The sequence below is a fragment of the Schistocerca gregaria genome, chromosome X, assembly GCF_023897955.1.
Source record: "Schistocerca gregaria isolate iqSchGreg1 chromosome X, iqSchGreg1.2, whole genome shotgun sequence".
NCBI lineage: Eukaryota > Metazoa > Arthropoda > Insecta > Orthoptera > Acrididae > Schistocerca > Schistocerca gregaria.
The window spans coordinates 699,040,183-699,060,470 of NC_064931.1; the positions used below are offsets into that span (position 1 = coordinate 699,040,183).

The window sequence follows — 20,288 nt, forward strand, 5'->3', positions numbered from 1 at the left end:
AGTTCAACATACCTATAATCATCAGTTACAACCTACTCTGTAAATGTAGAATATGCCTCAATTGGCACACTTTTCATATGCACTCCCACAATCAAGTGGCATACTCTCTTGTCTGTTTTCCAGTATGTTAACCTGCCTACTTATCTAAATGCATTTAGTTTTACTGAGCCAGAGACTTAACACAAACATATATGTGTGCTCTGGCTGGTTACAGTCATCTCCAGTTATGGAATGCAAATAATTACAGTTTCTCATAAATGTACCAAGGTAATTTAAAATCCCATGAACACCAGAGTAATTTAAGTACCTGGCACCAACAACATCTCAAAAAATGAACCACCTTATTTTCCTCAGTTGCCTTTAAATAGTTTTCTAAAACTGAACCACAATTTGAGGGACTGGAATGTTGCACTCCTTTGTGACATTGACCATCCAACTGCATTTTAAAAACTTTTGCAAGTAAAATGTCACTTTCTCAGTACATTGGCAAATCATTATCTCAACACCAACACATTGAGTAGAATACCTTAACTGCAATATAGGTTCCAGCTCCCATCAAATAGAAAATTTTCCCTTTCAATGTAACTATTACAGTGTGAGCTCAGCACTCACTACTACAGCAAATCCACCACTCAGTTTAACAATAAACAACAAAAACACAGGGGAAATTTTCACCATTGCATACTGCAGCTGCTTAAGAAATGAAAGCGCTTTAACAACGCAGCAAGGCTCAAAACATTTATTGCTAATTACAAAAAAATTACATCATCTTATTCTATGAGAAGATATGACTTCTAGACATAAAACATTTCAAAAACTGGTTCTGCAAACAGAGATGTAAACCATCCAGACATGTTAGGCTCCTATAAAATCTTAAAATTAAGCGAACCTGTTACAGATATTTTTCAGAAAATTTATCTCCGACTTAATCCAAAACAAATCTCAGATTTCTCTGTAATACATCCCAGCTTACATACTAGCATCTTTTGTAGGAACTGTAATAAACCTATAAACATGATACTACTAAAAAAAGTTGACTTGGGACGAAATGAACTTTATTTCCTAACACATTAAGAATTTGCCACAGCCTATAAAATTACTTGCTCTTTTCTGTACATGTGATGGTAAAAAACACTATGGCCGTACCTGATAACACTGCAGTTTTACTCAGTTAGACAGATGGAATCTGGGGTCAGGTTTGACAAACTTTCAAATTTTTTAGATATTAAAGCCAATGACTTTTTACAAAAATAGTTTTATATAATTAATGAATTAATACAGTTGACAAACTCATTTCTAAATCCTATACTCAGAAGTTCACAACATAATTGTCATACTGCAGTAGCTTCACATTTACAACGATTTATCAAACAAGTTTCAAAAATAAAGTCAATGAAAACATTACACAATTTTAAATGAATTTATGAAATTTAAAAAGATTCAGTCAATAATTATGAACATTAACATTTTAAGATACAAGAGGTAAATTGTGATGCTTTTGCAGAATTGTGTAAATCTAAAGAATACATAAATTTTACTTAAAACAATCATCACACAATGCCCTGTCTTCCATACAGTTTTTTTACACGGCTGCCTAAAAATGACAAATCCCTTAAATTTAACAATAAGATACAAAACACACAGCCAACATAATAATATATAGTTATATGTATATATATGAGATTTGGCATTGGTTGATAATACACTTCTAAGCTTTAAATAAGTCAATACCTAACATCTCTGTATTACTGGTGTACAGAAGTGTACCAGTATATCAATAACAAATGTCTAGTCTATAACAGCATAATTCCAATGTCTACAGCAGGAAGTGGTCAGATGTTATGCTTTATAAATAACTTGCTATAGATGTCTTAAAGGGTAATATATGTTTCACAATCTTATGCATCATCATGCAAACTTCTGACTTGTTACCTTTCATTCCACAATATGACCATTTCACAGAAAACTCTTGATAAATTTCAAGAAAGGAAATTTCTACTGTTAAGCTCCGGGATACATTTAACGTACACAAGTTGACAGTTTATTTCTCCATACCCATCCTCATCAGAACATAAATATGTATTTAACAATAGAGAATGAATATGAAGGATTTTTTTTGACAGTTTACTTCCACTGACAGTGACTGTAGAATTTTACACATCGATTTTTAATGTCCGTGCAAGAACAGACCTGATTAAATAGAGTGATCTACACATACACTGCCTACAAGAGGCAATTTAACATGAATGGAAACAACAGATACAACGAATTCTGAAAGTTACGTCAGTAACAATTATTTGTGTCACATACATTAATACAAGACGCTGCCCTTCATCCACTGCCTCTCCTCGTTTGAAATTACGGATGGTCTGTGATTGCTCCTGCTAAAGAAGAACACATTTATGAAAATTCCACTGTAAATATATATTGGTTTTCACATATGCATACATATACATTGGACCAAATAACTTAACTGTAAAAGATGCTTGATATGAAAGATAGCCAACAGGAAAGAATGAAAGAGTGCCCAATGACAAATTCCACTAATTCATGTCAATGTACTTACTGGGCAACCATAATTCATTGCCATTTTTCACACACTAATAACTTCCACTTTTTCCCAGGCAGACATGAGGTCCAATCAACAGGAAATAGCACAGCAGCTGGGTAACATATATTAGTTTCTTTCATAGGTGTGTCTACAGCTGTTCGATAATTGAAAAAGCTGTACAGCTGATGGCAGAAATGTTTTTTTTCTATTTTTATGAATGTTACATTGTACTATTGTGTAGTATTTCATCCCTAAGAGACATAGTTACACTATGAAGTACAAGAAACTGGTGGAAACAGTGGATAACACATTACAAATTCACAACAATTTTCTTACTCCCCACATTTAGCTGGCTTCCCTGCTAGCTCTGTCAAAATGTCGATTTGTGAAAATTAACATGTAAATATGATCATGTGAAACCCTGCAAAAATGTAAGTAACACCAGTTGTTCTGATATACGTAGCTGACAGCTATCCTCACAACCCATCCCTCATTGCCATAATTCTTCCAACCTTTAGCCCCCTGCCCCACATCAGCCTCCTCCCTTCCCCCGATAACTTCATCCTGCATCCAGACCCTCTTCTCCAGTCTCCACTTCGTTTTGTCACCCCCTCCCAGCCCCACTCCACTTCATCTCCATCATTTGTGCATGCCTGCGTCAAGTGATTCACCTAATGTGTCTAAGATAAGCAGGTGTTTGAGTGCTATACTCTTTCCTAGAATTTTGAAGAACTGTTGAAAATAGAAGTTACTATTTGGAAATAAAGCACAATGTACTCCCAACTATTTCAGGTAATGTGGGAAGAAGATGCACGAGTAACCAAGGAACATGAATAATCTAGGTATTTTCCAAACGTATTTAAGACAATGTCTACTTGACACATAGTAGTGGCAGTGTCACCAGCCAAGATCAGCATGCCCTCAGGTGCAGCTTGGGACAATCTTCTCACCACTGCCTGTATAGCTAAGTGTCTGCTGCTGCCCTTAGCAGCCAACAAATCACACTGCCAGTCCCCATGTGTGTAACGTATATGGTTTTTATGCACAAATAATCCACAAACCAGATAATCAGCACACGAATAAACTGGAGTACACTTTTTAATTTAATTTTACACTATGCAAGAAATATTATTTTAATACATCATTATTTATGCACAATTAATTCCAATGTAAAAATCTGCAATCTATTAGCAGCACTCATTACACAGTCACATCACAAATTATGTAACCTGTTACATCATTGACTTACCAGCCATGTTATAGAGGGAGATCAGTGGAAAACTATATGCTGAAACACTGCTTATTATATTCTCCTTGTGTGAAGATTAGCACCAGTGTAGTATAAAAAAACACAATTACGCACACACAGAATAGGCAGAAGCCTCTTACAACTGATTTTGCTTTGGCAAGGCATAAAGAGCAGAGTGGTATGAAGATGATGTGCAGCTTGCAGAAGACTCCATATCATTGTTACTCCTCTCTTCGGCTTTAAAAGCCTTGTTTGGCAAGGCAGTAGTATTAATGTAACTTAATTTCAACTGTTTTCACACTGTCTTAATATCCCCTTCTCTTTATGACTAACAGCAAATACTCTAGTACATAGCATGTAATAACCACATCAATTGTTACTATTATCACACAATTTCAACATATGTATTCCTGTTGCAGGTTGACGTTAACAAAATAATGAAACCACATGGAAACAACATACATTGTCTCTGTGGCACTGCCAAATAACTAAGTGAAAAGTTGAGGCAGAACCAGCAGTCGTACCTCCCCATAACTCCAGCACTTGCTCCAAGGTCAAATGAGAGGCACAGAAATGAGAGGATGTGGACAACATGTCAAATATGTATGTCTAAAATATGAAGTCCTCAACTTTCTTAGAACTCACAAACCCTGGCCAGCGCTAAAAATAAAAAAAATTTAAAAACGATTGCCTGCACTCATCTCAGGAATTAGGTATGCATACATTGCCTAAATCCACCACCACTCCATTGCCTCTCCACCACACAGACTTAACAATGAAATGTAAATATGGTTCCTCACTAAGATTTTTACTGAACACTGGTGTAGAAAAAGCTGATAGAATGGAACAGTATGTTTTAAAAATTTTGGACTGAATGTAAACACCAAGACTTCACAAATAATCATTCACATGGAAGGAACAAGCTGAAACACTTATTTGGAAGGGATAACATTATAATCAGTTTCCCTGTTTCAAGTATCTCTGAAGATCAACTTCAGCCAATTACACCATTAATAGGAAATACTAAACAGGGCACAGAGGGTATTTTTATAATAGTCAGGAACTCTGAGACCACAAAGTATCACAAAATCAATACTTACCATGTCCAACACATACTTTGTGCCAATTCTCACTCATGGCTTAAAGATGTATATCCCACTGAAGATCTACTAAAGCAGAATTCAAGTGGCACATGAGATTCTTAAGAACTATGAACTTAACTGACAATGTCAAAGGCAAAAGACCACACAGAAGACCCACAATCTGCTGGACAGGCACAGTGAAATTAGACAGGGAGCAGTGAGGATTCTAGTGGGAAGGCATTTAGGAACAAGTGATCTACAAGGCCACTTACACCATACCCAGGAAACAAGCTAGGGAATAATAATGAAACAAGTTTCATACCCGCAGTGAGAGAGAACAAAGAGAGAGAGAGAGAGAGAGAGAGAGAGAGAACAAAGAGAGAGAGAGAGAGAGAGAGAGAACATGAAATTACTATTTACCATCTTAACATGCACAGGCATCAGGGCGTGCTCCTTTTTGTTCTCCAGTAAGCTTTATCTGATCAGGGAATTCACTATAGAGCTCAACTTCACTCTCCTGCGCCAATGCATTCTTTGCGATGGTCTGGAATGCCTGCTCCACATTGATGGCTTCCTTAGCCGACGTTTCGAAGTATGGGATATTGTTCTTACTCTGACACCACTGGCTGGCACGTTTCACTGAAACCTATGGAAAGAAAATTTTTTGAAGTCTGACAAAAAACTTTACACATGATAATGGAATAAAGTAACAGCTGAAACTGCTCCGTTACCAACATAAAACTACTATAAAATAACTGTAATATAAGTAAATTATTACTTTTTACTTGTCTACAAAAGCCAAGACCACTAGTTGTCAGCCCTAGGCCATCAAGAGTTGCTTTTGTTTATAAATTAAAGCTGAGTGAAAATTTAAAGTTATTTCACTAATTTTAAAATAATTTACATTTTTAGAAGCACCTCCTGTTCCCATAAAAGTTCCAGATAACATCAGACACTGTATGCCTAGTGATATTTTACACAAGAAAATCCCACAAATACCAGTCTCTGGCAGATGGAACAGCATTGGCACTGTGTGGAAAACAGTACTTCATGTTAACAGTTAACATCAGGAGTATTCTTTTCATTAAGCACTGTAAATCGAACTACAAATGTTCTACAGCTATTATCTACTTCCAATCCCATTTCCATCCAGTCCACAGACACATGCATTCATGAACACAATCCATCAGCTTTAGTCGACATATCCAACTGCACTTGCTGTATCATTTATTACACTGGCGCATATCCTATTCACATTAACATTCTCTTATCAGTAAACATTTAACCTCTTTCACAATAATTTCAGTATGCAATGTATAGTCTTTGGCTAGAACTTTGCTCATTAAGCCATATGGCTGTTACTAGATTGTTTTCGTATCTTTTCCAGCTCAAAAACAATTTTTTTGTAGATCTTTACTCTTTAAGTATGTTGGTTGGTGGGTTGGTTGGTTTGAAAGGGGTGGAGGGTGGGGGAAGAGACCAAACTGCAAGGTCACTGGTCCCTTCTTCCCAGTAAAACAATTACCCAAAGAAAAGAAGAAACAGGAGATGTACAGCACAATAACAGGAGAAACTGCAAGAATGACAAAAGGACAACAAACACTGCACTGAACAAAACAGGACAAGAAAACCAGAGAGGCAATAAACAGGGAGAGGAGACTAAAAACAAGCAAGCAGATGGCCATGATTGGCTGACAATGAAAATAAAAAAGGAGAAGCCAACCACACCAACACATCAAAACCTCCTCCCTAAAAGCCCTAGGTGGAGGACACAAACGGACAAAGTTCATGCAGTGAAACTCAGATAATTGATAAAACCCACCCTCATGAATAAAACTTAGTACTAAACCTGCTGTTGGAGACATTGTCACCGAACACCAAAGGTAGGTTGCTAGGAAAGTTAGAAGTTCGTCACAGCGCAAGTAAAAGTGGCCAGTCCAGCAAGAGGTGGACAACTGCCATTTGGGAGCCAAAACGACACTGAGGTGGGTCCTCATGATGGAGGAGGTAACCATGTCTGAGCCACATATGGCCAATGCAGAGTCAGAGAACAACTGATTCCCTGCAAGAAGTCCGCAAGGAAGACTTCCACACATTTGCAGTCTCCTTAATGACACACAGTTCGCTGTGCATATCATTATACCACTCCAGCTCCCAAAACCAAAAACCTTGCGGCATAAGAAAGAACAGTTCTGTTTCAGAGATGCCAATCTCCAGAATCGGTTTCTGCATAGCCTGTTTGGCCAGCCAGTCAGCAAGTTCGTCGCCTGGGATTCCGATGTGTCCTTTGGTCCACACAACCACCACTGAACGACTGGACTGTTCCAGGGCAGAGATGGAATCCTGGATGTTCACTACCAAAGGATGGTGATGGTAGCACTGGTAGAGAGCTTGTAATCTGCTCAGGCAGTCTTAACAGAGAAGAAATGACTCACCACAACAGAAACGGATGTACTGAAGTGCACGAGATTTGGTCACAAGCTCTGCAGTGGATACAGTGCAGCCAGCAAGTAAAGAATGCTGTTCAATATGGCCTCTGTGGACATATGCGAAGCCAACATTACCATCAGCCATCAAGTTGTCAGTGTAAACAACTTGAGAGCCCCTGAACATGCCAACAACTGAGAGGAACTGACAGCAGAGCGGCGGGGTTAACAGAGTCCTTAGGACCATGCGAAGCTTCAGCCTATGTGTACACCATGGAGGTATACGTGAATGCACCTCAAGTGGAGGTGGTAAAGGGAACAACTCCAGTTTGGAGAGAAGGGATCGCACATGAACCGCAATCTTGAGACCTGACCTGGGCCACCAATGCAGGAGATCAACTGCAGCAGGGGGGAGGGGGGAAAGGAGACAGTAATTCAGATGCTCAGGAGAACTACAAATGTGTGCAATGTAAGTGGTGAGCAGTCGTGCGCATCGGATCCACAATGGAGGGACTCCAGACTTCACCAGGATACTGGTCACAAAACTCCCTCAAAGGTCCAGTCACTATAACACCACAGAGGTGCACTGGGTTGAGGAAATTAAACATTGAGGGTGCAGCCGAACCATAAATCAGACTCTTACAGTCAAGGTGGGATTGAACAAGGGCTTTGAAGAGATGCAGCAGCTTAGAGCTATCTGCACCACAGTTGGTGATGCTCAGGCAGCGGAGAGCATTGAGGTGCTGCCAGGCACTCTCACTTATACTGACAAAGGTGAGGTAGCAAAGTCAATTGGACATTGAAAACCAGTCATAAGAATCGATGTGTGTCTACTACAATGAGTGGATCGTTGGTAAGATAAAGTTCAGGTTCCGTATGAACGGTATGGCGCTGACAGAAGTGCACGACACTTTTGTGGCTGAAAACTGGAAGCCATGGGCTACAGCCCATGACTGCCTTCTGAATGGCTCCCTGTAGGCACCTAACAGCAACTTAGTACTGGAGGGGCAATACGAAATGCGTAACTCACCCGCATACAAAGCAGAGGACAGACAGACCTACGGCTGCTGCTAGACCATTGATGGCCACTAAAAATAGGTAGACTCAATACGGAACCCTGTGGAATGCAATTCTCCTGAATACAGAGTGAACTATGGGAGGCACCAACTCTTACATGGGAAGTACAGAGCGACAGGAAGTTTTGGATAAAAATCGGGAGCAGGCCCCCAGAGACCCAACTCAATGTAGCAAGGATATGATGTTACCAGGTCATGTCTTAAGTAAAAAAAGACATCAACCAGGTGCTGATGTCTGGAAAAAGGCTGATCGGATGACAGACTCTAGACACTACATGGCGACCCTGGCAGAAGCCGCCCCGACATGGAGCTAGTAAGCCACATGACTCCAGGACCCAAACCAACTGCTGACACCATCCGTTTCAGCAACTTTCTGAGAACGTTGGTGACTGCTGTGCCGATATCCACATCACATGGATTTTTACCGGGTTTTAGCACCGGAATGATGGTGCTCTCCTGCCATTTCGATGGCAAGACACTATCGCACCAGATCCGGTTGAAGATACCTAGGGGAGGTCGCGTGTAGTCAGACGACAGATGTTTAATCATATGACTGTGGATCCATTTGGCCCGGGAGCTGTGTCAGGGCAATGTGCAAGGGCACTGAGGAGCTCCCACTCTAAATGGGTCATTATATGGTTCACTGTGGCATGTAGTGAAGAAGAGGACTTTCCATCTGCCGTTTGAGGGTGCAAAAGGCTGCGGGGAAGTTCTCCGACACAGAGGCTCAAGCATAGTGCTCGGCGAAGTGCTTGGCAATCTCATTTGTGTTGGTAGGGAGCATGTCACTGATGTTAATGCCAAGGACACCTGTTGGGGCTTGGTACCCTAGAAGATGTCTGATCATCATCCAGACTTTGGAAGGTAACCTATGGCACCCAATGGTCAATACATACCTCTATCAATACTCTTGTTTCCGTCGTTATATGAGCAGGAGAATACAGGCACAGAGCCGCTTAAAGGCTATTAGGGGGCTACAACCAACAGGGTACATGACTGCCCCAGCACAATGGACCGACTACCATGGTGAATATGAGGTGCAAGGAATTCCATGGTCATCAGTGCAGAGAAAGACACTGCGTAGTAGGTGGAGGAAAACGCACCTAGGAAGATGTTCTTGCTCATGAGATGGAGAATGAGCAGGACTGCAACCCCACAAGAAAGTAGGCTACAGGTCTCAATGCACAATGGAGATGATGCACCATGTAAGGCATCCTTTCCCAATTGGCTTGCTCTTCAGGAATATTTTGAAAAATGGAGCTCAAACTCTACAGGGGATCATCACAAAGGCCAAAAGGTACGACTCCTTTTAGTCACCTCTTACGACATGCAGGAATATCTCGGGCCTATACTACTCCCTGGGCCCGCAGGGGGGGACGTATGAGGTCTATCGAGAATGTAACATCTGAAACACAGGAACAGTTAAGGCAAATTTATTGGAAAACAATGAATTTATACGTAGATATTACTTCTCTCTAAAGTCAGTTCTGAATTAAGCTTTCATAATCTCTTATTGAATAATTACCTTTGCATGAAATTCTGCTGCCTATCATTGCAGATAGCCCATGACGAATATCTTTATGTTTTCTTTGAAGTATTGGAAACCAAGTCATCATTGAGCTCGGTGTTTAAATCACTTCCAATGTGATCTACTTTAAATAATGCAACAACTTTTGTATTTTCTAGGCAGGGTGTGGCTAGAAACTAATCTAAACATGCAATATCAGTAGTCAAAAACCTTTTTGAATTTCTTTTCTCAGTATTTAATTGACTGAAAAGCAGTTTCAGAACCACGAGCACTAAACATGCTTGGTCACAATATGGCAGGAACAGGCCAGGAAATCTGCAGGAAGTTATCTCATAATTAACCCTTCGACTGCTATGGGCAAGTTAACTGTTCAAGCTCCACTGATCCTCAAGTGCTGAGGATGTATGTAAATGCAGTCTTTGGGTTTTCCTTGAGCACTATTGACATTTCGAAGGGTATGTCTGTTCTGTCACTACAACTACAAGAAACTTAGAAAATATATAGTTCTGCAAAGCAGCAAAGAATTAGACTGCAAGTGTCATCGTAATGAAGAACGAAACCAATGATGTGCTAGCAGATGGCATTTCCTAATGAGGCAAAAAGCAAATTAAAAAGCAACTACTAACAATTTGTTAACTAACTTTTTCAGTTCAGAAAACAAATCAAACTACAAACATCTCTATCTGCAAATTGACTGTGGAGAAGGAAAGATAGGATATGAAAGGAGGGGATCACTGCTGTCAACTGCATTGAGACATTACATGGAACCAGTAATGACGAGTGAAGGTGTGAACCGGACCACAATTCGAACCCAGGAGCTCATCCTTACTAGACAGGTGCATTAAGCACTGCACCATCCAGGACAGCGTTACCACAACTGCATGGACTACCTCAGCACACTTCACAGCTGATTCACATAGCCATTAAGTGCCACCTATCTGCAGTCCCTGTCCATATCTTACATGTTTGCTCTCCAAGATTCCCACAGGAGGTCAGACGTATTCATACATCTGCACTGAACAAGGTGAATGCATTGTCCAGCTAGCCCTATCAAATTATACGAATATGTGGTATCTGTTCTTTTCAACATCTCCCACACCATACAGTCATACAATATACTATACAATAAATATCTTTTAATTACAGTCAACTGACAATTCTTTACTTCAATAAAGTGAAACTCAACTAGTGAGAAAAACATGCTTTTTCTTTTAGCTTTAATGACAAAGCAAATACTCCCATGAATCTTACAACATCAACTATGGACAATATGGCCACACAAATAAAGCTATTTAAGTGTTTCCATGTGCTGTTCCATCGAACATTTCACTTCTGCTGACAAGCTACTTCCTAATCTCAAACAAAAATGTTTCGAGTCTTTATGCCTCAGTGCTATAATTGGCAAAAAAATTGTTTTGATACGTTTAACTGTTTATGAAACAATATGACCACAATTCCCAATGCACAGGGATGGAACTGGGTATGTCACACCTGATTGCTGGGTATGAAAACCAATAACTACCTTCCACTTAAGGAAACACCAAAACTAATCTTTTATTGGCCTGTATGTAGTACGAATTTCATTATGAATGTCAAAGCTTTCTGATACTTGCCCCTACAAACTATTACATAAAGTATTTCACATTGGGCTGTATTTTCACTTTTAATACTCATTTGGCACAGCTAGTGCAGGTAAGTGAGGAGAAATCCTATCACAGCTTTAAGCACATCAGTTACTTTCTAATTCCACCCCCACCACCCTTTCCCCCACCCACCTTCCAAACCAAACGAAACACTTCCTGCATTAAACCAGGTCACTTCCTGAACCCAATATGAAAATATGGGTGTCTGAAATATCCCACCCCCCCTCCTTCGCCACACAAGAATAAATTTTTAGGCCTGTAGATCCAGGGCTTAAAAATGGCTTACACACAGCAGTAACACAAAGTAAACTGAATAAAACAGTCTACATGTTCCACATCCTTTCAGACTGTAAAAGCCCAGGGTGTTTGCACTGTCTCAGTGTACTCCAGTGCAGAATCCCCACAGACCCTCTCCTCACTCAGAACAGAGTAATGAATACTAGAGAAACAACTGAGGATTACAGATGTCTCTTCCAAACATATTCCATTTTACCTCTTGGCAGTGTACATGTTAAAACTGGGCAATTCTGTAAAATTTAACAACTCTGAAGATGAAAAGTGTGTCAATGATCATGCTTCAAGGAAGGAAATTAAACTGTTTAAAGAATGTGTACCTGTATCTAATACTTCACTATTTAACTAAATCACTCAATTACACAACAGTGTCATCAGCCTTTTATAGAAACTGGAAATCCTTGATGTTAAACTAATATTCCTGAAGTTTTAATATGTACCTATGATAATCTGATCATTTTTGCATATACGTGAGTGGGCCGCAGAACCAAAAACCAACACTTATTAACAATACCTACAGAAAATTATCTGTAATTTCTGAGCACATCACCTCATAAGGAGCCATATGACACTATGTTGTGTGAGGGACAACCACAGCCACAAATAGGCATCTTTAACAATCACTTAGCTGCTCATTTAAATAATTTAACTACTCGTTTGCAGCTTAAAAACAACATGTGAGGTATGTTATATCTCAAGTTTAATAATATATCTAACCTGATGATGGGTCTTCTGAACTACAAAACCAGTCAATCATTTACAAGAGCAGCCAAGCAGTTCTGCAAGATATGTACGACTTGTCGAATCTATCAGTGTGTTTCTTGCACCATCATGTGCATATCTTCCACATGAATTATTTGAAGGACAAAACTGAAAACAATTTACTCCAAAACTCAATTTATTTAAGGTCATATACAAAGAAAATAATGAGTACAAGGGCAAACTCTACATAACAGCATAGATGCAGACAAGAAGCAATGAAGATAATAGTTCTGTGAAGTGCTGACAGTACAGGAACAGCATTCACAGGTCTGCCTATAAGAACACACCAAGGAAAACCACACTTAAGGAAAACCAGTAAAAACTTAAATCTGGCTGTCTATTGGGAATACAATACCACTCCTCATGAGCGAAGTCCAGAGCCTTAATAAAATCTTGCTGGTGTGGCTTATTATGTAGAGGTGTGAGGAAACGTATGCACAACAGAAGAATACATGTAAAGACATGTCTTAAAAAGACATTGGCTGTATTGTACAGAGGAAACTGGTGGGTGCAGGTAGGACATGAAGGAAAGGAAAGAAAAATTAGTGATCTGAAATCTAAATTAAGTACACTCTAAGCTTGAAGCTGCTGAAAGTTAAGGAGATGGAGCAGGTGTGGGTTGTTTTAAGGGGTGGGTAGATGCATGGGGCAGATTTCACACATGTCTTAAGTAATCTCTCTTATGGAGCCAGGGGTTGCAACCAGGGACAATGTGGAGATTAACCAGTGCATTTGTGGATTAAAATTACACCTGTGTCAAGGTTATTGCTCAATTCAGAACAACAAATGCTATGAAATACACTGCTAAGGGTTTTTGTGGATAGAAATGGTTTAACAAAGGTCATACGAATATGAAATGGTTGGGCAGAGTGGGAGGGATTTATACATGAAAAAGGTGGAGATTTTATTTGCTATCAGTTTGTGTGTCAACATGTTTGGCTTCCCTGGATAGAGTATTTTTCACCCCACATGTCGGGGCTGTGAAGAATGCAGGCTTTGCAAGAAGGAATTTCAGTTTGAGAAGATATTACATTTACTTGTTGTAAATTTTAGTTTCAATCACAGGATCAGCATCACGATTTGGCAAATTTAAGGTTCTAAACAAAATTTATTCCGAGCCAACATTATGAAGAAATCTAATGTGGACCATTATCAGAGTTGCATAGTTCGGCAAAGAATGATTACACATTACTGAACCACAAATGCTCATGCATCAAATTTTCAAAACAAAACTTTAGTACAGATTTGATCTCCATATAAGTTATACGGATTAAATACCATCTTTTGCAACTGATTAAGACCCAACATTTCTCTATTTTTTAAGCAACTTCAGGTTTTTTGTTTTTACACCATTCTTCACATTCACCTCCTCATTAGTGAAACATGGACCTTGCCGTTGGTGGGGAGGCTTGCGTGCCTCAGCGATACAGATAGCTGCACCGTAGGTTCAACCACAACAGAGGAGTATCTGTTGAGAGGACAGACAAACGTGTGGTTCCTGAAGAGGGGCAGCAGCCTTTTTCAGTAGTTGCAGGGGCAACAGTCTGGATGATTGACTGATCTGGCCTTTTAACAATAACCAAAACGGCCTTGCTGGGCTGGTAGTGCCAACGGCTGAAAGCAAGGGGAAACTACAGCCAGAATTCTTCCCGAGGGCATGCAGCTTTACTGTATGATTAAATAATGATGGCGTCCTCTTGGGTAAAATATTCCGGAGGTAAAAATAATCCTCCATTCGGATCTCCGGCAGGGACTACTCAAGAGGATGTCATTATCAGGAGAAAGAAAACTTGCATTCTACGGAGCGGAGTGTGAAATGTCAGGTCCCTTAATCTGACAGGTAAAGTTAGATATAGTGGGAATTAGTGAGGTTCGGTGGCAGGAGGAACAAGATTTCTGGTCAGGTGACTATAGGGTTATAAACACAAAATCAAATAGGGGTAATGCAGGAGTAGGTTTAATAATGAATAGAAAAATAGGAATGCGGGTAAGCTACTACAAACAGAATAGTGAACGCATTGTGGCCAAGATAGATACGAAGCCCACACCTACTACAGTAGTACAAGTTTACATGCCAACTAGCTCTGCAGATGACGAAGAAATTGAGGAAATGTATGATGAAATAAAAGAAATTATTCAGATAGTGAAGGGAGACAAATTTAATAGTCATGGGTGACGAATTCGGTAGTAGGAAAAGGCAGAGAAGGAAACACAGTAGGTGAATATGGACTGGGGCAAAGAAATGAAAGAGGATCCGGCTGGTAGAATTTTGCACAGAGCACAACTTAATCATAGCTAACACTTAGATCAAGAATCATAAAAGAAGGCTGTATACATGGAAGAAACCTGGAAATACTGACAGGTTTCAGATAGATTATGTAATGGTAAGACAGAGATTTAGGAACCAGGTTTTAAATTGCAAGACATTTCCAGGGGCAGATGTGGACTGACCACAATCTATTGATTATGACCTGTAGATTAAAACCGAAAAAACTGAAAAAAGGTGGGAATTTAAGGAGATGGGACATAGATAAACTAAAAGAATCACAGGTTGTACATTGTTTCAGGGAGAGCATAAGGGAGCTATTGACAGGAATGGGGGAAAAGAAATACAGTAGAAGAAGAATGGGTAGCTTTGAGGGATGAAGTAGTGTAGGCAGAGGATCAAGTAGGTAGAAAGACGAGGGCTAGTAGAAATCCTTGGGTAACAGAAGAAATATTGAATTTAATTGATGAAAAGAGAAAATATAAAAATGCACTACATGAAGCAGGCAAAAAGGAATACAGACGTTTCAATAATGAGAGCGACAGGAAGTGCAAAATGGCTAAACAGGGATGGCTAGAGGACAAATGGAAGGATGGAGAGGCTTATCTCACTAGGGGGCAAGATAGATACTGCCTACAGGAAAATTAAAGAGACCTTTGGAGAAAAGAGGACCTCTTGTACGAATATTAAGAGCTCAGATGGAAACCCAGTTCTAAGCAAAGAAGGGAAAGCAGAAAGGTGGAGGGAGTATATAGAGGGCCTATACAAGGGTGATGTTCTTGAGGACAATATTATGGAGATGGAAGAGGATATAGATTAAGATGAAATGGGAGACACGATACTGCGTGAAGAGTTTGACAGAGCACTGAAAGATCTGAGTCGAAACAAGGCCCCCGGAGTAGACAACATTCCATTGGAACTACTGACGGCCTTGGGAGAGCCAGTCCTGACAAAACTCTTCCATCTGGTGAGCAAGATGTATGAGACAGGTGAAATACCCTCAGACTTACAGAAGAATATAACAATTTCAATCCCAAAGAAAGCAGGTGTTGACAGATGTGAAAATTACTGAACTATCAGTTCAACAAGCCACAGCTGCAAAATACTAACCCGAATTCTTTACAGACGAATGGAAAGACTAGTTGAAGCCAACCTCTGGGAAGATCAGTTTGGACTTCGTAGAAATGTTGTAACACGTGAGGCATCACTGACCCTACGACTTATCTTAGAAGCTAGATTAAGGAAGGGCAAACCTACGTTTCTAGCATTTGTAGACTTAGAGAAAGCTTTTGACAATGTTGACTGGAATACTCTCTTTCAAATTCTGAAGGTGGCAGGGGTAAAATACAGGGAGCAAACAGCTTCTTACAATTTGTACAGAAACCTGATGGCAGTTATAAGAGTCAAGGGACATGAAAGGGAAGCAGTGGTTGGGAAGGGAGTAAGACAGGGTTGCAGCCTCTCCCCCGATGTTAATTAATCTGTATATTGAGTAAGCAGTAAAGGGAACAAAAGAAAAATTTGGAGTCTGTATTAAAATCCATGGAGAAGAAATAAAAACGTTGAGGTTCACCGATGACATCGTAATTCTGTCAGAGACAGCAAAGGACTTGGAAGAGCAGTTGAACGGAATGGGTAGTGCCTTGAGGAGGATACAAGATGAACATCAACAAAAGCAAAACGAGGATAATGGAATGTAGTCGAGTTAGCTCGGGTGATGCTGAGGGAATTACGTTAATAAAGTAGTAAAGGAGTTTTGCTATTTGGGGAGCAGAATAACTGATGATGGTCGAAGTAGAGAGGATATAAAATGTAGACTGGCAATGGCAAGGAAAGCGTTTCTGAAGGAGAAATTTGTTAACATCAAGTATAGATGTAAGTGTCAGGAAGACATTTCTGAAAGTATTTGTATGGAGTGTAGCCATGTGTGGAAGTGAAACATGGACGATAAGTAGTTTGGACAAGAAGAGAATAGAAGCTTTTGAAATGTGGTGCTACAGAAGAACGCTGAACATTAGATGGGTAGAAAAGTTTGTGGCACAACTTGACCAGAAGAAGCAATCAGTTGGTAGGACATGTTCTGAGTCATCAAGGGATCACCAATTTAGTACTGGAGGGCAGTGTGGAGGGTAAAAATCGTAGAGTGAGACCAAGAGACAACTACACTAAGCAGATTCAGAAGGATGTAGGTTGCAGTGGGTACTGTGAGATGAAGAGGCTTGCACAGGATAGAGTAGCATGGAGAGCTGCATCAAACCAGTCTCAGGACTTGAGACTACAACAACAAGAAGAATGTGATACATTTTGGCACACGGTATGATATCCATGTTTGAAGGGAAGATTTTCCATTGGTGTATTTTAAAATGGCAATCACTTTTCCTCCCAATACTATTTGAACAGCTGCATGGCAGTTCAGTACTCATGTGTCCTCCTGAAGCACCAACTTCTCCAAATTGGGCAGATGGAAATTGTCCACATCGCATCTTATTCTTACCCTACACCTGTCCCAAACACTGTCCTTTTTCATTGTTTTGTAAATGACTTTTCTTCATTTCAATCAACAGTTGTCTGTCTTTTTTCTGCTCCCACTGCTTAATAGCTGCTGCTTTCTTTCCTGGTCTCACATTCCCCTTCCACTGAGTAACAAAGGCTCTGCCCTCATTTGCCTGAGGGATCTTATTACTCTGACCCCTACAGCCTACCCTCACCCTGTCAACTACTAACAGTTTGATATCTTCCTTTACCACTTAATTCCTGCTTTACCATCTCTTCAGACCACTACTGTGTCCATTATGCACATTCCAAAATAGTAATCAAGCAATACCCTCAGTCATTAAAACTATAAAATTTGATCCTTGTCTTTTCTCCGAACAGCAATCTCATGTTACTTATAGAATCACCATTTTTTTCAATGATCTGAGAGGATACAAAAGTGCTTCAACTGAACTTCTCCCTAGTTGATTCTTACTAAAAAGAAATCGCATACTACTCTATGTACAGTTGTTAATAATTTTATCAGAAAACAAGAATCTTACTTATACAACTTAAGGAACTTATCCACTCACCGCTCGGTTCTCAAGATCCACCTTGTTTCCAAGCACAACAAATGGAAAATTTTCTGGGTCTCTTGGTGATGCTTGGATCAGGAATTCATCTCTCCAACCTTCTAGAGACTTGAATGTATTCGGAGCCGATACATCAAATACCAAGACACAGCAGTCAGCACCACGGTAAAATGCAACACCCAATGACTGAAACCTTTCTTGTCCAGCTGTGTCCCAAATCTATTACAGAAAAGTTCACTTCAGTACTGTAGATTTGCAGTTTAACTCTAAGATTTATCATTTAAGTATATTTATTAATGATGTTAGTATCTGTGGACATTTAATTAATGACCCGACAATTTACTATATTCAAATGAACATTTAAATAGTAACCACAGCATGAATGTCACTGCATGTAAATGGAGCAATTACTTCTGCGTTTAGCACCAGACGTTTAGCTACCTTTTATCCAATGACAAATTTTCTTTGACATCTAACTTTTTACTCATTCTTTATATTTTCCCCAACATTCGTGCCTCCCTGGATGAAGTGCTCAGCAGGTGACATACAGACTTAACTGTGTTTCACTATTTAGCGTAAGACTTTTTACTTTTATGCAACTTAACATTTATATGAAATGTTACTAATAGCAAGTTTAAATTACTGTATGCTTTTAATTAAACTAGGACTACACAGGATCAGCTAAGCCAGCTGCAACACACCAAAAAGAACCAGACATGAGAATTAAAAATGAAGTTAGAACAAAAAATTTAACATGTCAGTCATCGGCTACAAGATTCTTACTTAACTATTGGGGGTTATAATTAAAATGTAGCGATTCACAGACGTCCAGTGTGGGCCGTAATTGTTGTATTGCAAATGTGGTAATGCAGAACAAATTTCTGGTGGAAAAACTTAGTTCCAATTTTTGTTAACAGGTGCAAATCTATCACTACACAGCATATCATCAACTTCTCTGGAGCTCTTATTCAAGAAGTTATGTAAGTGGCAGTTAATAATAAAAACATTATGCCCTACTCACCATTTTGACCATTCCTGCCCATATTGTGTTCCTAATATGGAACATATGGAAACATTTCTGTACACTTTTCTTTAAAGCTTTGTATAGGGAAAACACGGCCAACTTGTCAGTGGCTACCATTTTGGGCCCACTGTGCATATTTAGCCGTGTACATCAAAGAAGTCCACTCATTTGTCTAATACACTGCTAAAACAAATCAGTGGCTTTAAATGGAAGATCTCTAATATTTAGCTTAAATTTGTTAAGATTTTTTTGTTAAACTAGTCGAAAAGCATTTGCTGTGGCAAGCACGAAACAGTTTCTGCCGATATTCTTTATTAACAGCGAAAGCAGATTTCGCAGTTCTTGTTGCAGTATGGAGTTTAACACCTGTTTTCGTAATTATTGTTAAATTTATCCTACCTATTAGTCAGCAGGACACAAGGGAATGAATATTAGTACGCAACTGCAAGAAAAAATCCATCGCAAATTTAAAGCTGTATATCGAATCAGTACTCCAAAAATTTGCCCAATGTCTCTTGTTATACAAAATAAAGCACTGGATTCAAATACATATGTGCGGTACCTTAATAAATAGAATTGATAACCATGCCTATATGATTATGCACACTTCACATTTTTGTCACGTTTATACCATAAAATTGTGTCTGCAAATTTTTCTATGACATGAGGAGAATGATTACTAAAGTACAACAGAATACCATATTTTTAAAATTGTGTTTGAATAGAACTGGGACTACAATCTAAAGTAGGATGTAGGAAACACTAACATCTGTATTTCTGTTAATATGCTGTAGGAAAGGGGCCAAGGTGCAACAGCAGCAGCAGCAGCAGCAGCAGCAGCAGCAGCAGCAAGTAAGTAAGTAAGTAAGTAAGTAAGTAAGTAGTAATGTTAATGGTTACTGAGTAAAAGCTAATCTGTCCAGTACTTGCCCAGTGCAAAATATGTTTTTATATGTTAAATTGTGTGGAAAAAAGCACCATTTATTTTGTGGGCATCATAAATGTAAGTAAACCATACTGTACAGTCAACCAGGTCAAATTTTTTGCCAATCATGATAACTTTGTACAGTATCACTATTTTTCATTTTGTGCTCTAAACTGGCAGTTTTTATCTCCAAGATTTCTATTTTGTAATTAAATTAAAATCCTATTAGCTCTTCTGACTTTTTTGCTGTTCAAATGGATTAGAAATTAAGTAACAGAAATATAAAAAGGAGGAAGACCAAACATCAGAAATGAATAAAATTAAACAAATGGGTAAGTCGTGTTCCTGCAACCTTTCCCACCACGACCAATATTCTCCTTGTTGCACCTCTCCCTTC

At 39.3% G+C, this 20,288-nt stretch overlaps 1 protein-coding gene across 4 annotated transcripts in view; it reads right to left on the minus strand.

Moving 5' to 3' along the window:
• Window positions 1–724: 724 nt before the first annotated feature.
• The window catches only part of LOC126299490 (ras-related protein rab7), a 29,570-nt gene continuing 10,006 nt past the window's right edge, over window positions 725–20,288 (minus strand). For 2 of the 4 annotated variants that reach the window (XM_049991434.1, XM_049991433.1), the window contains exons 3-5: window positions 17,943–18,161; window positions 5,303–5,528; window positions 725–2,384 (exon numbers count right to left, since the gene is read on the minus strand). In XM_049991434.1, coding sequence (XP_049847391.1) covers window positions 5,307–5,528; window positions 17,943–18,161 — 441 coding nt within the window. In that variant the 3' untranslated portion in view covers window positions 725–2,384; window positions 5,303–5,306. The remainder of the gene's footprint in view (window positions 2,385–5,302; window positions 5,529–17,942; window positions 18,162–20,288) is intronic. The other 2 variants (XM_049991436.1, XM_049991435.1) reach the window with 1 other exon arrangement.